This window comes from Homalodisca vitripennis, chromosome 4 (genome assembly GCF_021130785.1).
Source record: "Homalodisca vitripennis isolate AUS2020 chromosome 4, UT_GWSS_2.1, whole genome shotgun sequence".
Taxonomy (NCBI): Eukaryota; Metazoa; Arthropoda; class Insecta; order Hemiptera; family Cicadellidae; genus Homalodisca; species Homalodisca vitripennis.
The window spans coordinates 152,603,148-152,624,244 of NC_060210.1; the positions used below are offsets into that span (position 1 = coordinate 152,603,148).

The 21,097-nt window shown below is 29.1% G+C and overlaps 1 protein-coding gene across 7 annotated transcripts in view; it reads right to left on the reverse strand.

The window, feature by feature from the left end:
• The window catches only part of LOC124360348 (polycystic kidney disease and receptor for egg jelly-related protein-like), a 202,855-nt gene that overhangs the window by 71,825 nt on the left and 109,933 nt on the right, over nucleotides 1–21,097 (reverse strand). For all 7 annotated transcript variants that reach the window (XR_006922237.1, XR_006922234.1, XR_006922235.1 and 4 more), the window contains 2 exons: nucleotides 19,822–19,950; nucleotides 18,535–18,849 (listed from right to left, as the gene is read on the reverse strand). Coding sequence is in view for 4 of the 7 variants with exons in the window: in XM_046813902.1 (XP_046669858.1) it covers nucleotides 18,535–18,849; nucleotides 19,822–19,950 (444 nt within the window). In the remaining 3 variants the exon portion in view is untranslated. The remainder of the gene's footprint in view (nucleotides 1–18,534; nucleotides 18,850–19,821; nucleotides 19,951–21,097) is intronic.

Here is a 21,097-nt window from a genome sequence, read left to right on the forward strand (position 1 = left end):
TACAGCAGTCAAGGGGTTTAAGAAACCGTACAATCCTACCATTTGTTTTCAAAACGTTACATTTAATTTCTTTCAAACTTTTGAGCTTTAATAATGTTTGACTTATTATCAATTATTGATAATCTGAGCAGTTTTTTGGTGAGACAGAAAGTAAGCAAAGCAATTTAATTGTGATTTATTTCTATTTTATATTTTCTTATTTCTATTGTAGGAGCTCACTGAAAAATGTTAGGTGATTTCTTTTAGATTAAAACCAAAGTAGACGAAAATAAGTGTAATTTTACCTAGTAAAATTTGGGCAAATACCGATGAGATTAGCTTTTATAAAATTATGGTTTTAATATTTTTTTAAATATTACAGTATATACGAACAAGTGCTGTTTCATGTTATGATTCTAAAATAAATATTTTAATCAATTAAACATTAACATAAGAAACGGTGATTCTCCTTTTTTGAACAAAACTGTTAAAAACCACTATTTGTTGTTCGTTCGCTTAGACAGTCATTACAATAACTTGTTTTGATCAATTAATTAATGTTTTGCCAAATTTACTGAAAAACAGTAGTAATAGAACTGCGAAACATTATTTAAACGGGATAACAGGTTATGGATTCGTAAAGTTTATAAATGAACCAACAAGAATTACAGAAAGCTCTAAAATATGTGTTGAGCATCTATTTACTATAAACGGATTATAAATAACATTAAACGTAAACTTACAAAAATTCAACCCATTAATATTTTATCTATTATAATTGAAACACATTTGTCTAAGTGCAATGGGACAAGAATTAGTTTAAACGATAACTGAACAATGGATAATTGCAAATAAAAAAAGTTTGTAGAAATCGTAGTTTCATATATATATAGTATATATATATATATATATATATATATATATAAGTAGATATGAATGTGAGGGTTCTAGCTCACTTTTGGGACAGTCAGAAAAATCAACGTAAAATACTGTTTTAAAGGACAATAAACTAATCTGTAACTCACGAATGAAAAAATTAACCGAATCTATAGCTGTTTTACTGTTCATTGTAGGCTTCTAATTTCTAAGCTGTTTTAATGAAAAAATCCAGAAATCTTTCGAAATCTTTTATTCCACGAAGTTAATTGTAACACAGTCTTTTATCTTTAATAGTCTTCTTTCCAGTAACAACCAAGTGTATTTTTTTCATTTTTGTTCAATTCTTTAATCTTTTTTTCATCCAAAACAGTCAAAAATCTGTTTGGCAAGTGTACTTTACAATCTTCCAACTCGGCAATTATTGTAAACCCGAATTTATCTTTCATTTTCTCCAAATTCACAATTTTGTATTTCTTATTTTCTTCTAATATTCTATTAATTTCTTGTATTCTTTGAATGTTTAAATCACCAACCTTATTCAACTCTTGTAACAGTGCCATTTACATAGAAAAAAAAATTAATACTTCTACACTTTTAAGGTGAAAAATCAACACTATACTTCCAAAATACACAAAAAAACCGGGGTTTTGACCCTAAAAACGTGTTTTTTTAGGGTCAAAACCACAGCTCTTAAGGTGCATATATACTAGAGTTTTTTTGAAAAATCCTGAAAATTCTACTGAATTTCTCTAATTATTGCGAATTTTTTAGCTTTAAAGTTGATAATGTGTAACGATATTTCTCGAAAAATCACTACAAAATTGAAATTTAAAAAATCTCTAAATAAAAATTTTTTTCTATATAAATAGAAGAATCAAAGGCTGTTTAACCATAAATTGTGCTGATTTGTATCAAATTTTAGTAAAAATCTGTACTTTTCAAAGTGTTAGTTAAACAAATTTTTTTCTTCTTTAAATAGAAGAATCAAAGGCTGTTCAACCATAAATTGTGCTGATTTTTATCAAATTTTGATAAAAAATCCCTTAGAAAATCTATACTGAATTATTGCTATTTTTCAGCTTAATAAAAAGATATTTTACTAAAAAAAGTAAAACTTGGCAGATTCAAATTTTCCCTAATTTAAATGGAGAGGAAAAAGATATCCTGCCCGTACTGCAAAAAAAGATGTTTTTCGAACATCATTTTACCCGACATTATAAGTCGAAAAATCATTTGAAGAACAAAGAAATTTATAATAAAGAACTAAATTATTTGAGGACTTGGGCTAAAGAGAATCAAATCGATGGTCACGAGAAGATGTACAATATAGAAAAATTGCGTGAACTAAAGAAAAATTTAAGGAAAGTAAAAAAGATCTCAATCTATTTAAAGATGAAAAAATTCAATCAATCGCTGAGAAATTGTCCATTGAAACAAACGATAAAAACTAAGTCTGAAATGATCGAAGAAATTGACAAAACTCTTTAATGAGAAACCTGAAAATATCATTGATGTAGAAGTTTTTTATCCTCAATACATGGTCTATTTAAGCAATACATTTTAACAAATTTGAACGACAATTTTCATGTCAATTTACAAATATCTTTCTATTTTGCGCCCAGAAATTAAAAGTTTAATCGAAAAATTTCAAGAAACTGTGAAAAATAGTAAAGGATATCTCTCTTTAGAATGCGAATACGAACGAACTTTAGTGAACGGTGAAACACAAACTTGTCCAATGTTACTTTACTATAAAAGCAGACGAGATCTTTGATGTAAACGACTTTATTACTAAGCAATTTAATAAATTAACACATCGAGAACAGACAAATCATCTAAATAAGGGTTCTGGATGGACATTTAAAAGCTGCAAACAACTAGTTTTGAGCCTTAATAAACACGAAATAATGAAGCAGGATCATATATCGATTTGCCAAAGAAAATCAAAGATAAGAAAGCTTGTGTAAATATCAAAAATAAAGATGATTTCTGTTTTGTTTATTCTATCCGATGCGCTATTGAAAAACCTGAAAGAATGCTGACAGAGCAAAGCAATACGAGAAATTTTGTAAATGACGAGATATTTTTCAGGTTTCGAGTATCCAATGTCCTTAAAAGATATACAATTAATTTGAAAAACGAAGCAGTAAAGCAAAGTATAATTATCCGAAAATGTCTGTAAATGTCTATAGTTTTGATGAAAAACTCAATATGTTCCCGTTACAAATTTCAGAAATTTATGATGCCGATTAGAAATCGATTTATTGTATGTTAAACAAGATGACAAATCTCATTATGTTTTGATAACAGATTTAAATAAGCTCGTTTTCTCTCAGTTATCTAAGTGTAAAAAATAAAAAATTTCTACGCAGAAGATGTTTAAAGCCATTTCTACAAATCTGGAGATTTAACAGACCATTAGAAATTTGTAAAAAATCACGAAGTTTGTAAGCCAATTATGCCGTTTCCAGGTCAAACAACAACATTTATTAATTTAACAAAAGAAATTTTCTCATCCTTACGTTATTTATATGGATTTTGAAAGCATATTAGATAGAAGATTCTCACATGCAAAAACAATCCGCAAAAGTCGACTACAACCAAGATTCAGAAGCACATTCCTTATGGTTTTTACTCTATATTAGTGTCAAATGTGACAAATCGCATGTACAAACCGATATGTTATCGAGCCCAAAAATTTGCCGAATGTTCCAAAACAATTGTTTGAAGAGCTCAATAAAATTATCGAAATACATAGCTAAAAAATATAATTCTAAGAACCAAAAACCCATGAAATTAACTGAAGAAGAAGAAATTTCGTATCAAAATTCCAGTCTTTGTCATATTTGTGAATGTGAGGGTTTGATAATCAAACAAGAAAAAAAGTACGAGATCATTGTCATTTAACAGGTAAATTTCGAGGTGCTGCTCATTTATCTTGTAACTTGAATCTCAAATTTCCTCAAAATATTCCCGTTTTCTGCTACAATATGTCAAATTACGATGCTCATTTGTACATAAAAGAATTGGCCTAAACAGTATGGTAATGTTGATTTGATCGCAAACACAGATGAGAAATATATAAATTATTTCAGTAAATTCAGGATATGGGTATGAGTTTGAAGATGATAAACCAAGAAAGTTCATCAAGTTTTCTTTCGTAGATACGTTCAGATTTATGGCATCGTCTATAGAAAAGTTAGCTAAAAACCTCAAAAAAGATGAATTTCAAACATACAAATCATTTTATACAAGATGGTCTGAACGCAATTCTAGATAACAACCAAATGACGAAGAAGAAATCTTTAAAAATTCTATCTGGAAAAGGCATATTTTTCCTTACGAATTTATCGACAGTATTGAAAAACTTGATTACACAGAAGAATTGAGAATTCAAGATTTCTATTCACTTTTGACAGACAGAGCATATCTGAGAAAGATTTTCAACACTACTTTAAATGTATGGAACAAATTAAAAGTAAAAAATCTAGGAATTACTCCGATCTCTATAACATTCAAGATGTTCTATTGCTCGCTGATATCTTTGAAAAATTTTAGGAATATTTGTTTGAATTGCTATAAACTTGATCCAGCAACACTATCTAACAGCTCCCAGTCTTGCATGGGATGCTATGTTAAAATTAACGAAGATAGAAATTACAATTAATTAGTGATTATAATATGTATTTGATGATCGAAAAAGGTATTCGCGGAGGCATTTTCTCAGTGTATTAAACGATATGTGAAAGCAAATAACAAAAATTTAAAAGATTTTGATAAGACAAAGCCCGAAAACTATTTGTTGTACGTCGATGCAAACAACCTTTATGGGTATGGACTTATGCAAAATTTACCATATAACGAAATCAAGTGGATGGATCCTAAAACGTATACAACAGCAGAATGGAAAGAAACAATTTTGGAACTCACTGGCGACGAAGATTATGGATATATTTTAGAAGTTGATCTTGAATATCCAACAAATTTGCATGAACATCACAAGGATTTACCTCTTGCTCCAGAACATTTTAAAAACAAACTTTGCACAACTCTACTGGATAAAACTGAATACGTTGTTCATTCGAGAAATTTTGAAGTTCTATTTGGAACAAGGTATGATTTTTGAAACATGGTGAATTAGAGTTATTGCATTCGATCAGAAGCCTTTTATGAAAGAATACATTGATTTAACACAAACATGAGAACCAAAGCTACAAGCGACTTTGAAAAGGACTTTTATAAGCTGATGAACAACTCAGTGTTTTGGAAAAAATCTATGGAAAATGTGAGAAACAGATGTGATATTAAGCTTGGAAATGAAGAATTTTCAATGAAACAAGCTAAGAAAACAAATTTCAAATGCTTTAACATCTTTGACGACAACTGTATAGCGAGTCACATGTACAAACAAAAGGTTAAATTTAACAAACCGATTTACATAGGATTTTTCAGTTCTCGACCTCTCAAAATTGCTAATGTACGAGTTTTTATTACAACAAATTAAAGAAGTTTTGATCCAGATTTGAATCTGTGTTACATGGATACAGACAGTTATTTTCTAGAATTGAAACGAGATCCTTTTAAAATTAATTAAAAGAAAATATAGATGACTTTGATACAAGTGATTATCCAAAAAGATCATGAATGTTTCACTACTAAACATAAGAAGGTAATAGGGAAATTCAAAGATGAGTTAAATAGCGAAGTTTTAGAAGAATTTTGTGGTTTAAGGTCTAAGATGTACTCGTACAAAATATCTAGATAAAAAACCCAGTTAGGTGTAAAGGAATTAAGAGAAGCGTTGTAAATAAAACAATAAAATATCGAAAACTTGAAGAGATGTTTGTTCGAAGATAAAGAAGAATTTAGGGAGATGACAGTCATCAAAAGTTATAAACATGAGTTGTACACTGTTACCATAAACAAGCTGGCACTGAACGCTAAAGATGATAAGAGAATTGTCCTAGAAAATAAGATCGATACAGTACCGTATGGCTATGAAGCAAAATCTGATATATTAGACGAATTAAATAAACTTGGAAACTTTGATATGTAAATGGAAGATGATTTAATTCACCTGTCACAAGTGTAAAAAGAAAACGAAAAATATAGATTCAAAAATCGTTCAAACTCAAAATGGATTGTATAGAATTGCTGCAAAATGTTCAAAATGTAAGACAAACAAGAGTAAGTTTATAAAGAATCCTTATGAAAAACAAGTAAAGAAAGAATCTAAGAATAAGGAAGAAATCGAGATTGAAGCTCGAGAAATTCATGCACCAGTACGAAAAAAGTTTAAAAAGAGAAAAATTATAACATTAGGAATTGACGATTTATGGGCAGCAGATTTAGTTATAATGTCTAACTATTCAGATCAAAATGATGGATTTTAAGTATATGTTAAATGTTATTGATACTTTCTCAAAATATGCTTGGTCAAGAGCTATCAAAAGAAAAAAAACGGCAAAGGATATTTCAAAAGCTTTCGAAGATATAGTAAAAGATGCCATAAGGATCAATCACAAACCTCCTAACCTACTTCATACAGATAAGGGTTTAGAGTTTAAAAATAAAGAATTTTAACGATGTTTTTGAGGAAATACAACATTAAGATTTATCATACTGAAAAACGAAAGAGAAATCAAGTATTGTAGAGAGATATAACAGACTCAAAATGAGAGGATGAAAGTTATTTTTGAGATTAATAAAAACTTCAAATGATCGATATTCTTCAAAAAATCGTAAACAATTATAACGATACAGTTCACAGCACAATCAAAAATGAAGCCTAAAGACGTAGATAAAGATGCAGAAAAAGATTTATTAGAGTCGTTTTTAAGTATGTTCCACCAAAATTCACACGAAAACTAAATTTAAAGTCAATGATCATGTAAAATTGTTAGTAAAAAACAAACATTATTCGAACAAATATAAGAACAATTGGTCAAGAGAAATCTTTGTGATTTATCAAATTAATAACACAGATCCTGTAACTTATAGTATAAAAGATTTAAATAATGAAAGAAATAACCGGAAAGTTTTATGAATATGAATTTGAGAAAGTCAAAGATTTTTTTCTATATAAATGGAGGCTCAAAAGAAATGTTCAAGGTGCAAGAATTTAAAGATTTTGAAGCTTTTCATAAAAAATAAGAATACCAAAGATGGATTAATACTATTATTGTAAGGATTGTCATAAAAAATATGCAAGAGAATTATACGATAAATTAGAAAAATTAACGTTAGAAGAGAAAAAATGTTGCGTTTGTAAAGAAATTAAGGATATTTCCAAATTTTTACGATTGGCATTATAGTAAACATAACAAGAAGGCTTTTTGTAGAGATTGTGCTAGAAGAATTAAACGAGAAAGTCAAAAGAAACCGACTCTTTGCGAGTGTGGACGAATCATTCAATGGTTACCTTATCTTCAAAAACATTTACAAACAAAATATCATAATTCGAGAGTTTTAATAAAATTTATTAACATTTTCATCGTGTAATTTAGATATTCTATAAATCAGTCGAGATTCTGCCATATTTGTAGTAAAATGATTTCCGTTTGTATAAAATATTCAAAGATTCTTTCATTTGGTTAACAGATTGATAGAATTTGGTTCGTCATCAATGAACAAAATCTCTAATTCAGGATAATTTATTTTTAGATGTATTTTAAATCGGTTTGGTATTTCTCGTTTCTGAGCTCTGATAACGTAATAAGGCCATTCCCACATGTGATTCTTCTTAATTAATACAAAAACATGGTGCTTTTTCTTATCAAAATCTTTACATACCATATCTCTCTTCATTAATTCCATTCGCAATTCTTGATTCTCTATTTTCAATGATTTCATTTCATCTTTAATTTGCAAGTGTTTTACTTCATCCTCTAAATATTTAATCTTGTTTTTCAAGTTTGTAACTCGCCATATTTTCTAATACTCGTAAAACTTCTTCTAAAACCCAATTTTGAAATAATTCTTGCAATCTTCATTTTAGATTTCAGTATTAAAGAATATATGCCCGGTTCATTAATAAAAATAGTGTTTTTTTGAAAGTTTGAAGGTAAGAACGATTCGTTCCCCCCTTCTGAAAATCTATGTTATCGAAGCTTTTTTTTATATTTTTCTTAACGTGATCTCTAATCGCTTTCAATCGTATTTTTAAATTCCAATATTTCCTGCAATATCTTTTGCTTTAAACCAAAATTCATTATTATCATCGGACAATTGGTAAAGATATGTTTGTTTTCAAATCTAAGTTGATTATTGAGTAGGTCTACAACTGACTCCATTTAGATAGAAAAGAAATTTAACTAGTAAATTTTTATTTCGAGAATAAAGGCCAGATTCATTGATAAAAACAGTGTCAGGATGAAGATTGTTAAGGGGCCATTCGAATAGCCCCTTGTTTTTTAAGTAAAAATATTGAATTTTGTCATCATCATCAACATTTAATTTAATTGCGTTTTTTGTTTTTTTCATAACCTAATATTTCACACAAACATCTTTAGCCTTAAACCAGATTAACATTGATTTCGTCTACAATCGTTACAATGTCTTTATTATTGAATATAAGTTGATTATTTATTGGATCTACAACTGTCTCCATTTTAGATAGAAAAGAAATTTAACTAGTAATTTTTTATTTTGAGAATAAAGCCCAGATTCATTAATGAAAACAGTGTTTTTTTGAAAGTTTGAAGGCGGGGCGAATCACCCCTACCTTCAGAATTGTATGTTTTCGAAGCTTTTTTTATATTTTGGGGTCCATTTTTTAATCCTTTTGTCAATCTTAAATATATTGTTGTTTTACTTTCATTATTAATAAATTTCCCTCAGAGTCTTGTATAGTTAGAACGATTTTTTTGAATTCTTTTAATATTTTTTCTAATTGGAATATAAATCGATTTCATTCGGTTTTTCACTGATTTTTGATCCATAAGCAACATTTGGGAAAAATGTGTACAAAATTTCAGATTCTTTGTGTAAATGTTCGGTATGATTTTTCAAAACTAGGTTTCAACGAGATTGCAGTGCACTTCAATTACATCGAACGGTCTAAATTTTTGGCGTTTTAATTTCCTAAATATACCTGATTTGGCTCAATAGTTTAAACTTCTTGAACAAACCCTAAAACAATTCTACAATAATTGCTGAAAACATTATTCTTACTGGTGATTTTATTTGAATTTTATTAGAGAGATAATTTTTTTGCATTTTCAAACTTGTTTTCGTCAAAGTTTAAAGATTTATCTGATTGTTTGAATGTTTTCAGATAATTTTTAAGGGAATTTTTTATTTGATCGAAAGTAAAATATCCTTTGTTTAAACCATAGTATTTTGTTATGTTCTTCTCACTAAATCCTATGCAATAAGGAGAACTTTCACTAATATTTATTACAAAATTGTCAGAATAAAAACCGCTTAAACCGATAAAATAATTTGATTCTTCCTCTAAGTGTATAGGATGTTCCAAGTTTAAAACTAATTTAGAGCTTTCTGAAGTCAACTTGAACAGCTTCATTTTCGCAAGCGTTGCTTCAAGATGAAAATCTTCTATTTAAATGGAGAAATTTTTTAAAGCAAAAAGATCAGATAAAACTTCAAACGTTTGAAGAAAATAAGAAAGATCAACCAATCAGATGTTTAATTGTTGGTTCAAGTGGATGTGGAAAAACAACTTTATTATTGAATTTTATCTACAATAGGTTGATTCCTTATTCCAATTTGTATGTTTTTAGTAAATCTTTAGAACATGACGCCTATAAAAAATTACAAGAAAGATTTGAAAACATTGAGAGAACTTAAGTAAGAAAATATCACATTTTTATAATGCTTCTGAGGACATAGTTCCGTTAAGCGAATGTAAACCCAATTCGTTAATCGTTTTTGATGATTGTATTTTGGAAAATCAGGACGTAATTAAGGAATATTTCGTAATGTCTCGTCACAAAAACATATCTTGTATCTATCTTTCCCAATGCTTTTCAAAGGTTGATAAACAAGTTATAAGAAATAACCTGAATATGTTGTGTATTTTTAAGCAAGATGATCACTATTCGAGAAAGATTTATAACAATTATGTGGGATCTGATATGAGTTTTAACCACTTTATTGAGTTATGTGATAAAATTTGGAAGGAAGACTACGGATTTTTAACTATTAATCTAACTTTGAAGCCTAAAAATGGCAAATATTTGAATAAATTTTCCAATATAAACGTGTGATAATCTAGTTGTTTTCATGTTTTTACGTTCACGTTCCACGTTCACGTTCATGTTTCACGTTCATGTTTCACGTTCATGTTTCACGTTCACGTTTTACGTTCTTTACACGTTATCGTGTTCTCGTTTCGTGTTCACGTTTCCACGTTCCACGTTCACGTTTTACGTTCCGTGTTCACGTTTCGTGTTCTCGTTTCCACGTTTCGTGTTCACGTTTCCACGTTCCGTGTTCACGTTTTACGTTCCGTGTTCACGTTTCGTGTTCTCGTTTTCACGTTTCGTGTTCACGTTTCCACGTTCCACGTTCACGTTTTACGTTCCGTGTTCACGTTTTACGTTCCACGTTTCGTGTTCTCGTTTCGTGTTCACGTTTCCACGTTCCACGTTCACGTTTTACGTTCCGTGTTCACGTTTCGTGTTCTCGTTTCCACGTTTCGTGTTCTCGTTTCCACGTTTCGTGTTCACGTTTCCACGTTCCACGTTTACGTTTCAAAATTTTCCTAAATAAATGGCGAACGTAACTTCAGAAGAAGCAAAAAAACTTGATCAAATAGAAAAGAAATTAATCAAAGAATTTAAAGAACAGATTCGAATGGATGAAGAAGAACAAGAACTTATTCAAAAAATTAATCAACCTGTAACTTCTGCAATAAAAAATGTTGAGGGCAAAATTGAAAATGTTTTAAGCGATAATCAAAATTTAATGAATTTGGTTCCAGTTGTACGACAATTTGCTGATATTTCGATTCCAGAATCTGAAGTAGAAGAGTTTTGAATTGCCAAAATTACCATCTTCAACACCATTTAGACCTCGAATCATTGAAGACTCTACCATAGTTGAACCAATAAGTCCTGGAACGACGGATATAATAATTGGTAAAATTGGTAAAAAATTTCTTCCTAGAGTAAAAGATGATAAATTTGGTTTGTATTGGGATACAAAAAAGAAAAGTTTTATGATTGGAAATTTGCCCGTGAATTTTGAACATAATGATATCATTATTAATGAAAAAACATATGAAGGGAACTCAAGGTTTATGGAGATTATTAACAGACTATGACGCTCCAAAAGATAATTTATATTCTGAAGAAGATTTGAAAAAGTAATACAGAAATTTTATGGGAATCTGGACTCAATTTACAAAAATAATGATCCATCTACTAAGAAGCCTAAGTCAAGTAAAGGTAAAAAATATATGAAATTAATTAAAACCAATTGGGAAAAACGAATCGCAGGATCAGGTGTAAGAAAATACAATGATAATAAGATTGAGTACAGATATATCGACGATTTGACAAAACTCGATGGAATTATTAATTATATTTATGCTCAAGAGAAGGCTGGAAATAACAATTTTTTGAATGAAAAGAAAGCAATTAAAGATTTTATTTCGAACAAACTTGACGAAATGATTGAAAAAACCTGATGGAATTAAATATTTAAAGCGAGTTTTGCCAGCAATAAGTTCATCTATGATTGAAGGTAGCGGACTTTTGAATGATTTTAATCAACAATTTACCTTTTGAATTACACGTACCAACTTATCAGTATCTGGGGCCTGGCACAAAACTCGAAAAAAGACTAAAAAGAGGAGATCCTGGTATAAATGCTGCTATGGAACACGATATTTTTTATGCAAAACATAGAGACACAAATTCCAGACATATCGCAGATAAAGTTTTGCAAGATAAGGCAATGGATAGATTTTTAATCAAAAGATGCTAGTTTAGGTGAAAGATTTGTTGCGCTTCCAACAGCTGGAGCAATGTTTTTGAAGAGAAAACTAGGAATGGGAATCGAAGAGAACTTGAAATTTTTAACTATATAAATGGAGGTGAACGTAAACTTCAGCAAAAACAGAAAGAAAAAATAAAAATCCGCTTTTAAGAAGAAAAATACCCGTTAGTATTCAATTTAAAATAGATCAACTAAAAAAATGGCGAAGATAAGATATTTTTAACAAATAGACAAATACAATAAACTCGAAAAAACATAAGAAAAACAATAAAGGAACCAGAATAGAATTTTCTTATAATCAGTTGAAAGAACTTAAAAATGGTGGACTTTTGAAAGATTTATTAGATTTTGGAGAAAATATTCCAGTTGTTAAAAATGTTGTTCCTTATGTTCGTAAAGCTGCTCCAATCGTTAAAAAGGATGTGATTACTATTGTTCGAAACATTTTAAATTGGTTAGATTAAAGAGTTGGAAGATGTTACAGGATCTGGATTAGATGAAAAAAACTTTGAATTACGTGAAATCAAACATTGAAAAAAAAAATTTAAACCTTTAACATTCGGGGAATTGGAAGAAATCTGCAAAAATATTAAACATTTTAGAGGAATCTTCATGAGAGATACATTACCTGAAAAAGTTAAAGAAATTTGAATGTGGAATTGTGAATTTAGACTCGATTATGGGAAGTGGGAACGCATTGGATTTGTTATTATAAAAATGATAAGAATGCATGTTATTTTGATTCGTATGGAAGAATTGAGGACAAACCACCTATAGAATTGATTAATATTTGAAAAAATCAAGCGTCTACTACAATGATTCTCAGATTCAAGACTATAAAGATCCCCCAATTTGTGGTGATTTATGTGTTTTTTTGTGTTGAATGAAACTGAGTAATGGTAAAGATTTTAAAGAAGTTGTTAACAAATTTATTGCTTAATAAAATATGGATTCACAAAATATTTTTGACGTATTTGGAACACAAATTATTCAAAATGTAGATAATAGTTTGAATTTTGATAGTTTGAGAAATGAGTTTGATAACAAGTTAGAAAATTTATTACAAAACCTTCCAGATTCAGATATGTTTGCTGTCGAGATTGAAGATTTTAAAGCAGAATATGATAACAAACTTGCAAATTTCATGAGTTCAAATGAAAGTTGCTGATAAAATAAAAACATTGGAAAAAGAAGTTGATGATGGTGTAAAAAAAATTATTTACCAATTTAATGTCTCACATCGAAAAAGCTGATGAAATTACTGAAAGCGATCAAAGTTGAAAAGAATTATGTTAGTTTTGGCTAATAAAAAAAGAATTGTCGGTGTTTCGACCTGGTATTGACAAACATGATGTTGTTGTTAAAGAGCAAATTTTAAAACCTCTAAAATTATCAGAAAACATCGATATTGTTGATTTACATGATCCGAATGTTAAAAATGCCTTAGATTTTAAAGGAAAAAGAATTAGCAGTGTTAGTAAAGGAAATTAATCCATTTGATGTTGTTGTAATGATTCAATTAGAAGATCCTATTAAAAATGTTTAATGAACTAAAACAAAATTATGAGAATCATAAACAGCATGTTAAAGATTTTACAACAGAAGTCTATGAAAAACTTGATGAAAGAAGTAAAAGATCAGTAGACGATGTTGGTGAAATTAATGAAAAACTTACTAGATTTAAAGAGTCTTTTTGATAAGTTTAGTTTAGATGCTACGAAAACTTTTTGAGAATATTGGTCATAAATTTGTTGAATACAATGATTCTTATGCTGTCAAATTTCAAAAATTAGAAGAAAAACTTAATAAATTTAAAGAAGATGTTGTTATAAGTTTTTAGAGCCATCGACATCAGATTTAATGGATTAGGCGGCTATGATGACAAAATTTCTCCTTTATAAATGGCGCTCATATATTGTGTGAGGTGTAAGGCAAAAACTGCAACAAATGATATAAAATATTACGCAAATATCAATGGAGGTTAAAAGAATTTCTGGAAAATGTGCTGAATGTAACGCAAAAAAGAGCCAATTTATAAAAACTTGAAATTTTTTCTTAAAAAAATAGAGATGGCGGGACATTACAGTGCTTTTCGATCTTTTTATAATGCAACACGAAAGAGATTTGAAAAAAGAACATTGGGATGATATTTCTCAAAAATATGAATTTATCCGAAGATAATGATGAGATTATACGTAAACAAATTGAATTGGTATAAACATTGCTAAATATCAAACTTTATCATCAGAGTTCATTCAAGAAAATATACATTATCAATTAAAAGATCATATGTCTGTTCTTTGCCTCTATCAACATTTGAGTATAAAGTTTTATTGGATGAAAATAAAGATACAGTTGATTGGAACAATATTATAGATAGCGGTTACTATCCTGTGCAGATTTTATTGAAATATGTGACCGAGATCGCAAAATTTAAGGAAGAGAATCCTGAATATGACGAAGTAGATCATTAAAAATGACTCTAATCTTTTTAATTATTTACTAAAATTTATATCTTTTCTTATAAAAACGTACATTAGATCGATGAAAAAAATGATACACGATGTTTTAAAATTTCTAAATTTTCTCTTATTAAATGGCGGACTACAGAAAAATATGCTAGTGATATTGAAAGGGCGGAGTTTTAAAAATTTCTATCCAATTAGTAAACAACATTTGAATGAACCCGAATAAAAGAACTGAGTTTAATATTGATTTTGGAGATAACTTTTGCTCGTCTAACTTCCAGTTTTATATTTCTGGAACTTTAACAAAACAAGATGGTCAAGCATATCTTGGAACTGATAATGTTAGATAATCGATAATTTTATACCGTTTTTATTTTCTAAGATTGAAGTAAGAAAACACAATAAATTGATAGAAGAAGTCGAAAACTGTGGTCAATTAAGCACAATTAAAGGAACTATTTCGTATTCAAAAAGTGATGTATTTTCAAACAGTTTTGAATCAACTTTTAAATTTGGACAATTTGAAGCGGTCGGTGATTTAGCACATTTCGGCTTAGGATTTTTTGAAAATGTTACTATTCCGATCTATAAAGGAGGATTTTATCTAAGTTTTATAAGAGCAGAAAGACGATGATGTGATTCTGAAGACTGCAACTGGAGAAATGTTATGCCTGTTGATGGCAAAATTACAATTAAACGAGTTTTTTCATTAGAGTTCCGATGATTGATTACAAAACCACGAGTAAAATTCAGTTGATTGATGAAATTATAAAATCTCAAACATCACGTTTAATTTTCTAGATTGGCAATGTATTGAGCAAAAAAGGTATTTCCGGAACAACTTATTCGTTCGATACCACAATATTTATAGAAATATCTTCAATCCCAAGTTCGTTATCATAGGTTTTCAAACAGATAGACAGAATAATCAAGAGAAAAATCCTTCAAAGTTTGATAGTTTGAATGTTAAAAATATCAGAGTAAAATTGAATGGTTCTTATTATCCAGATGAATTACAAAATTTAAACATTTCCGGTGGTCTTTTCAGAATCATGTATCAGATGTATCAAGATTTTAAGAAAGTTTACTACAAAAATATGGAAATGTATTACAACCCCAAAGAAATTTATAGCAAATAACCTATTTATGTCATTGATACAACAAAGAGTTTGACAAATATTTCTAGTTCAAAGAACGATATAATTTATCAATATGGATTTTCAAAATGCTGTTACAAACGCGATTTGTTATGTGTTGTGGTTTCTGAGAAATTTTTTAGCCTAATGATGTGATTAAGAACGATATTAAAGAAATTCAGTAAAAATCGTCCTTATTTTTCTGTTGAGCGAATGTTAGCAAATTTCATTATTTCCGTTTATAGATTTTTCATTGAGATTTCTGGATTTTTTTCATTAAAACAGCTTAGAAATTTAGAAGCCTACAATGAACAGTAAAACAGCTATAGATTCGGTTAATTTTTCATTCGTGAGTTACAGATTAGTTTATTGTCCTTTAAACAGTATTTTACGTTGATTTTCTGACTGTCCCAAAAGTGAGCTAGAACCCTCACATTCATATCTACTTATATATATATATATATATATATATAATTTCAATAAACATTGAATCACAAAAAGTACTTGCTCCGCCGGGAGTCGAACCCGGATCTCTCACTTGCCGGGTGAATGTGCTACCATTACACCACAGAGCGCTTACTTTTTTCCGATTCAATTATTTTGTATTTGGCCGTATCTGTCACATATGTGTTTAAATAAGCAAACTAACATATGATCGGAAGACCAAATACCTGTCAAATGACTTGTTATTTACGTTAAATTGTATAAATGGCAATAGCCTTATTTAATTTGTGTAATGAATTTAATTTCATTAACAATAATGAAACATATATATATATATATATATATATATATATATATATATATATATATATGTGTGTGTGTGTGTGTGTGTGTGTATAAACAAGGTAAAAGATTGTGCCAATGAATTTTATTAAAGTGTGTCTAAAAATATGAATAGCTAGTTGCACAAGAGTTTAAATACTAAACGCATTTATTAAGACTAGTTATTTTGAAGACCAGTGGAGCGTAGCATCAATTGATTTTCTAAGTAAGAATAGGCATATATTCATTGTCCAAGAATAGGCCGTAAGAATGTCCATGTAAAACTTCAGTACAACCAATCAAATAGTTTACGCGTAATAGCAAATAAAAAGGCGAAAAGCAAACAAAAGCAATTTTGCATTTATAATATTACTAGCTTTTACCCGCGGCTTTCCTCGCATTTAAGCTATTAAATAAACATCGGAGATCATTACTGTAGAAATTATTCATATGATAACAATATTTTATTCCTTAGCTAGGATTATCAATTCTCAAAAATTACTACACACAAAGTTTCAAAAACGTAAAATATGCTTTATTAAGTAACAACAACATAATATGTTAAAATACCTATCACTGCAACAAAAATAAATGAATTTGAATTCTAACAATTTAAAAAGATAAACCGTAGAGTATCAGTGTAAAATATTACCGTAGACTGTATTATAAGTTTTTCCGTCAGGTGCAAATATGTGTAAATTCCGTGATTTCTAAATGTACTCCCACTACTACCTGTAATGTTTGGCCTTGTGCTTTATTATAGTAACATCAAAGATAAGCTTAACTGGACCCTTTAGGAAGATCGGTGGGAATAATTGGAATACGAGGTACGATAACACTTTTTCCCTTACTAACACCTGTTAAAATTGTAGTACCAAATATATTCTCCTCCAATTTCGTTACCAGAATCCTTGTACCATTACATTACAAAGGAAGATTTAGATTTCGCATAAGAATTACTGGTACTTTTAGTTTCAATTGAAGTTTAGGTGAAGGTACACCCGACATTTCAAGTGAATTCAAAACTCCGCATAATATGAAGTACTAAGTTCCGTACACTTAACTATATTCATTGACAAATATTCATTCATTTCTCCCTGAACCTCTTTTAAAATTTCGGATCCCTTGCACTAATTCATTTTTTGGTGCAAGAATGATGTCTCTGTTCCAGCATCTACCAGTTTAAGCTGTCAAAGGAGTATTCACCCTAAACTTCTGGCTTCCTATAATTTTCATAACTAAGAAAACCCACCCTCTTAAATAAACATCCTCTCTAAAAAAAATGCTGTTAGTGATACTTCATTTTAGCAGTTTATCTTCTAATTTTAGTTATTGGTATGTATCGTTTTATAATAATATATAACAATATAGAATAACTGAGTATCCTAAGCTTGAAACATGTTAAGTAGTTTCTTATATTAATATAGTAAGAAAACTATAATTAACTTATAATATCTTTAAAAAGGTTTTGGTACATCTGTAAGTACAGTTGAAATTAATTAATTTTTTACTACCACAAAAATGATAATTGTAGATTCATGTGACTTCAATGCCACACAAAATCAATATGAAAAAGCGGTTAAACAATTTCCCTTCGTCTAGTCAGAGGAGGTCATCTCAAGACGAGGAGGCAGTGGAATTGAGGACGTGATCACTAGACAAGGAGGCGATAGTACAGTGAAGATGGCCATTTAGCGAGTAGGTGGCCCGACAGGTGAGGTAACCAAAAGGGAAGAAAGCAATGGTCAGAAGAGGAGACCATTAGGCATGGAAGCGATGGTGATGGATTTATTACTTTTACTGCAACAAGCCTAGCTATGAAAGAGCAACATCATCCAATAATAAATTCGTTTTTTCTAAACATTTTCTTAAAAAAAGAATGTTCCTGCTTACCACATTGCGTCATTCTCCCTCTGTGTGGTACGTAGCTATCACACAACCCATTTATTAATTTAAATATTTCTAAGAATCACCCACTCATATAATTTCATGGGTGGTCTAAAAATGCACCATTAAAACTATTTGGAGCTCAAACAATTTAGTCTTACAAATTACAATGCAATGAAAAACCAGATATAATAACATTTAACCAATATTTTTACGAACAATCACTCAATTATATACTTCAATATAGGAGTAAACTAAAAGTAAACTTCTAAAAGTAAAACTTGGGCAGTTTGTGAAACAAAGTTATTTTGTTCATGAGTCTACTTTCAAGCGCTACACGCATTATTCTTCAAATACAAAATGTATATCCCGATCTATTATTCTATTTTTAAAATTTCAGTAATGTTGGCGAACATTAAAATACTATTTTAAAATTATGTATAACTAAATATACTTGCTCGCAAAGACGAGTTAGTTGGAGGGAAATTAAACTTAATTGACGTAAGGCTTCTAGAAGGACAGTCGATTCTATGGATATTTAATGTTAGTTCCAGATCCAGTTCAGTCATGTTGGGATCTAACTGAGTGGTGATGCCGGTAACTGTAACACTCTCCACGTCTTTGTTTAATTTAACTTTAAAGTCGAGAGGCGTAGTAAGTTCTGTTACTGCAATTCTTTTTTGTTGAAATTGCCGGTTAAGAGAAATTGATACAAAATCTGATTTGATATCCGAAGTACGCCACCAGTATATGTTATCCGTAAGGCGTGTGACCTGAAACATAAAACAAACAACCATAAATGTTGTAGGAACCCAGTTGAAAATTATAGAAACTTAATGATGTTTTAACTTTGTCAAGTATAAATATTAGGGGTTTAAAGCACTAAACCATCCTATCTTTATTTAAATTTATTTAACAACTACATTCATATTTAACAAACACGAATGAAAGAACCAAACTAGATTATAATACTTGATGTGCGTATCAATATGTTTAAATACTATCGTCCTATGAAGTTAGCAACAATGTATAGTGGAATATCTTTGAATAAGAACTATTACAGAAAATAAATTAATGTAACGAAAATCCATTTTTACATGTTAACTGCCAATAAAGGTTTCTAATTCAACTAAATTTATATTTGAAAAACATTTTCCATATATAACAGCAGGTAATACGTAGATCCACCTATTAAACGTGTTGTAGTCTACGAATTATTAGTGTAGTTGGTAAGGTCAAACCAGCAATCTTTTATCACTAATCTTTCCTCTTCCTCGTTCATTTTCAAGTTTTCCCCTTTAGATTTTGTTTACATGAAAGGGTTCAGCGGGTAGTGAAAAATGTTTTAATTTATTATAAGATAAGACTTCAACGACTTTAACGCAGTGTACGATATGTCACACAATAAAGTATGAGTATTCTACATAACAATACGTTATGTCGTACACTATAATATGTCAACATAAACTAATAGTTAAAGTTAATAGATTAATACTTCAATACTTTTAATCAGTTAAAATAGAAATGTTATTTGAAAACTGCTATAAAATACTGTTTCCTAGATTAAAGACTCCTGGAACAATTGGAAATAAAATAAAAGTAGTAGTTAGGTATACAGTGCGGCAAGAGGCCCTCCTCACATGATTCACTCCTCTATAGCATCAGGACTGTACTCACCACGTAAGTTTTTTTTAAGTTTACAACAACATTAATTGCTATCAGTAGTATTAAAAAGTGTTAATTACCGCAAGTGCCATGTGTGCTCCTGGTGTTGTTTGTTTCTGTAGGCTCCGAAACAGTAAACTGGAAATGTTTACAGGTATATCTGTGTTTTGCGTCAAAATGTCATTCATGGGATAAGAGTCCTCATCTTCCTGTAATCAATAAACTATAATAATACTTATTATATAAACATAATGTATATGTATTTATATATATGAATGTGTTTATTTTATGTATGTGAGTTTTATGTGCATTATATATATATATATATAATATATATATATATATATATATATATATATATATATATTAGCAGACCCGACAGACGTTGTCCTGTACACACGTCTTTAATTCGAAAATTTTTAACTTTGATTAATCTGTAACAATCTGGGCTGTTTTGATAAAAAAGTCTATTAAAAAGTTATTACAATATCTAACTTCATTACATGTACATTTAATCACACTTCGACCAACCGATAGTGTGTAAGTATAACATGAGTGATGTGAAATGTAGAGGATGTTTGAAATAAAAACTTAAACTTACTTAATCTGCAGGTAAAAAAGTTGAAACAAACTATAACAGGTATATTTTTTCAATATACAACTTAATTTATCGTAATGCCATTGAATATACAATATTTTTTGTTAATCCTTTTAGGAGTATACACAAACAAGTTAGATGATTTTCCAATAGGGCTGAATCGGAACAAAAATATATAATTGTTTATATATATATATATAAACAACAGGAATGTCAGTTTCATTCAGAGGCAAAACAATTCAAATGTAAATACTGTCTATAAGAGTTCCTATGACTTTTTAGGAGACATCAAAAAACGAATGGAACATCTTTATGGATTGTAAAAAAATATCGTTTCAAAATTAAACTGTAATACCATTTAAAAATTTATAAGTTCTACAAAATTTATTGTAAAATTACAAAAGTTTATATTTATATATTTACAAAAACGAAACTCTTTTCTCACTACTTTTCTCAAATTCAAAGACATTGGGATAAAATTAACGTAATAATAAATTTTAATTTTCAAAAAATACCAAAATTGTTCAGATTCAACTAAATTCATTCAACAAGCTTACGAATATTGAAATGTGTTTCTGTAAGTCTCATGAAAAACAATTGTTAACCAAAAACTATTTTACTTAATAGTGAAGCTCATGTAAATAGCGTGAATCAAGAGAAATGTGTTGCATACAATCAAGATATTAAAAACATTATAATCGACAACATTACTCCATAAAATATCTATATATAGGACTTTACGGAATAAATTTAATTAT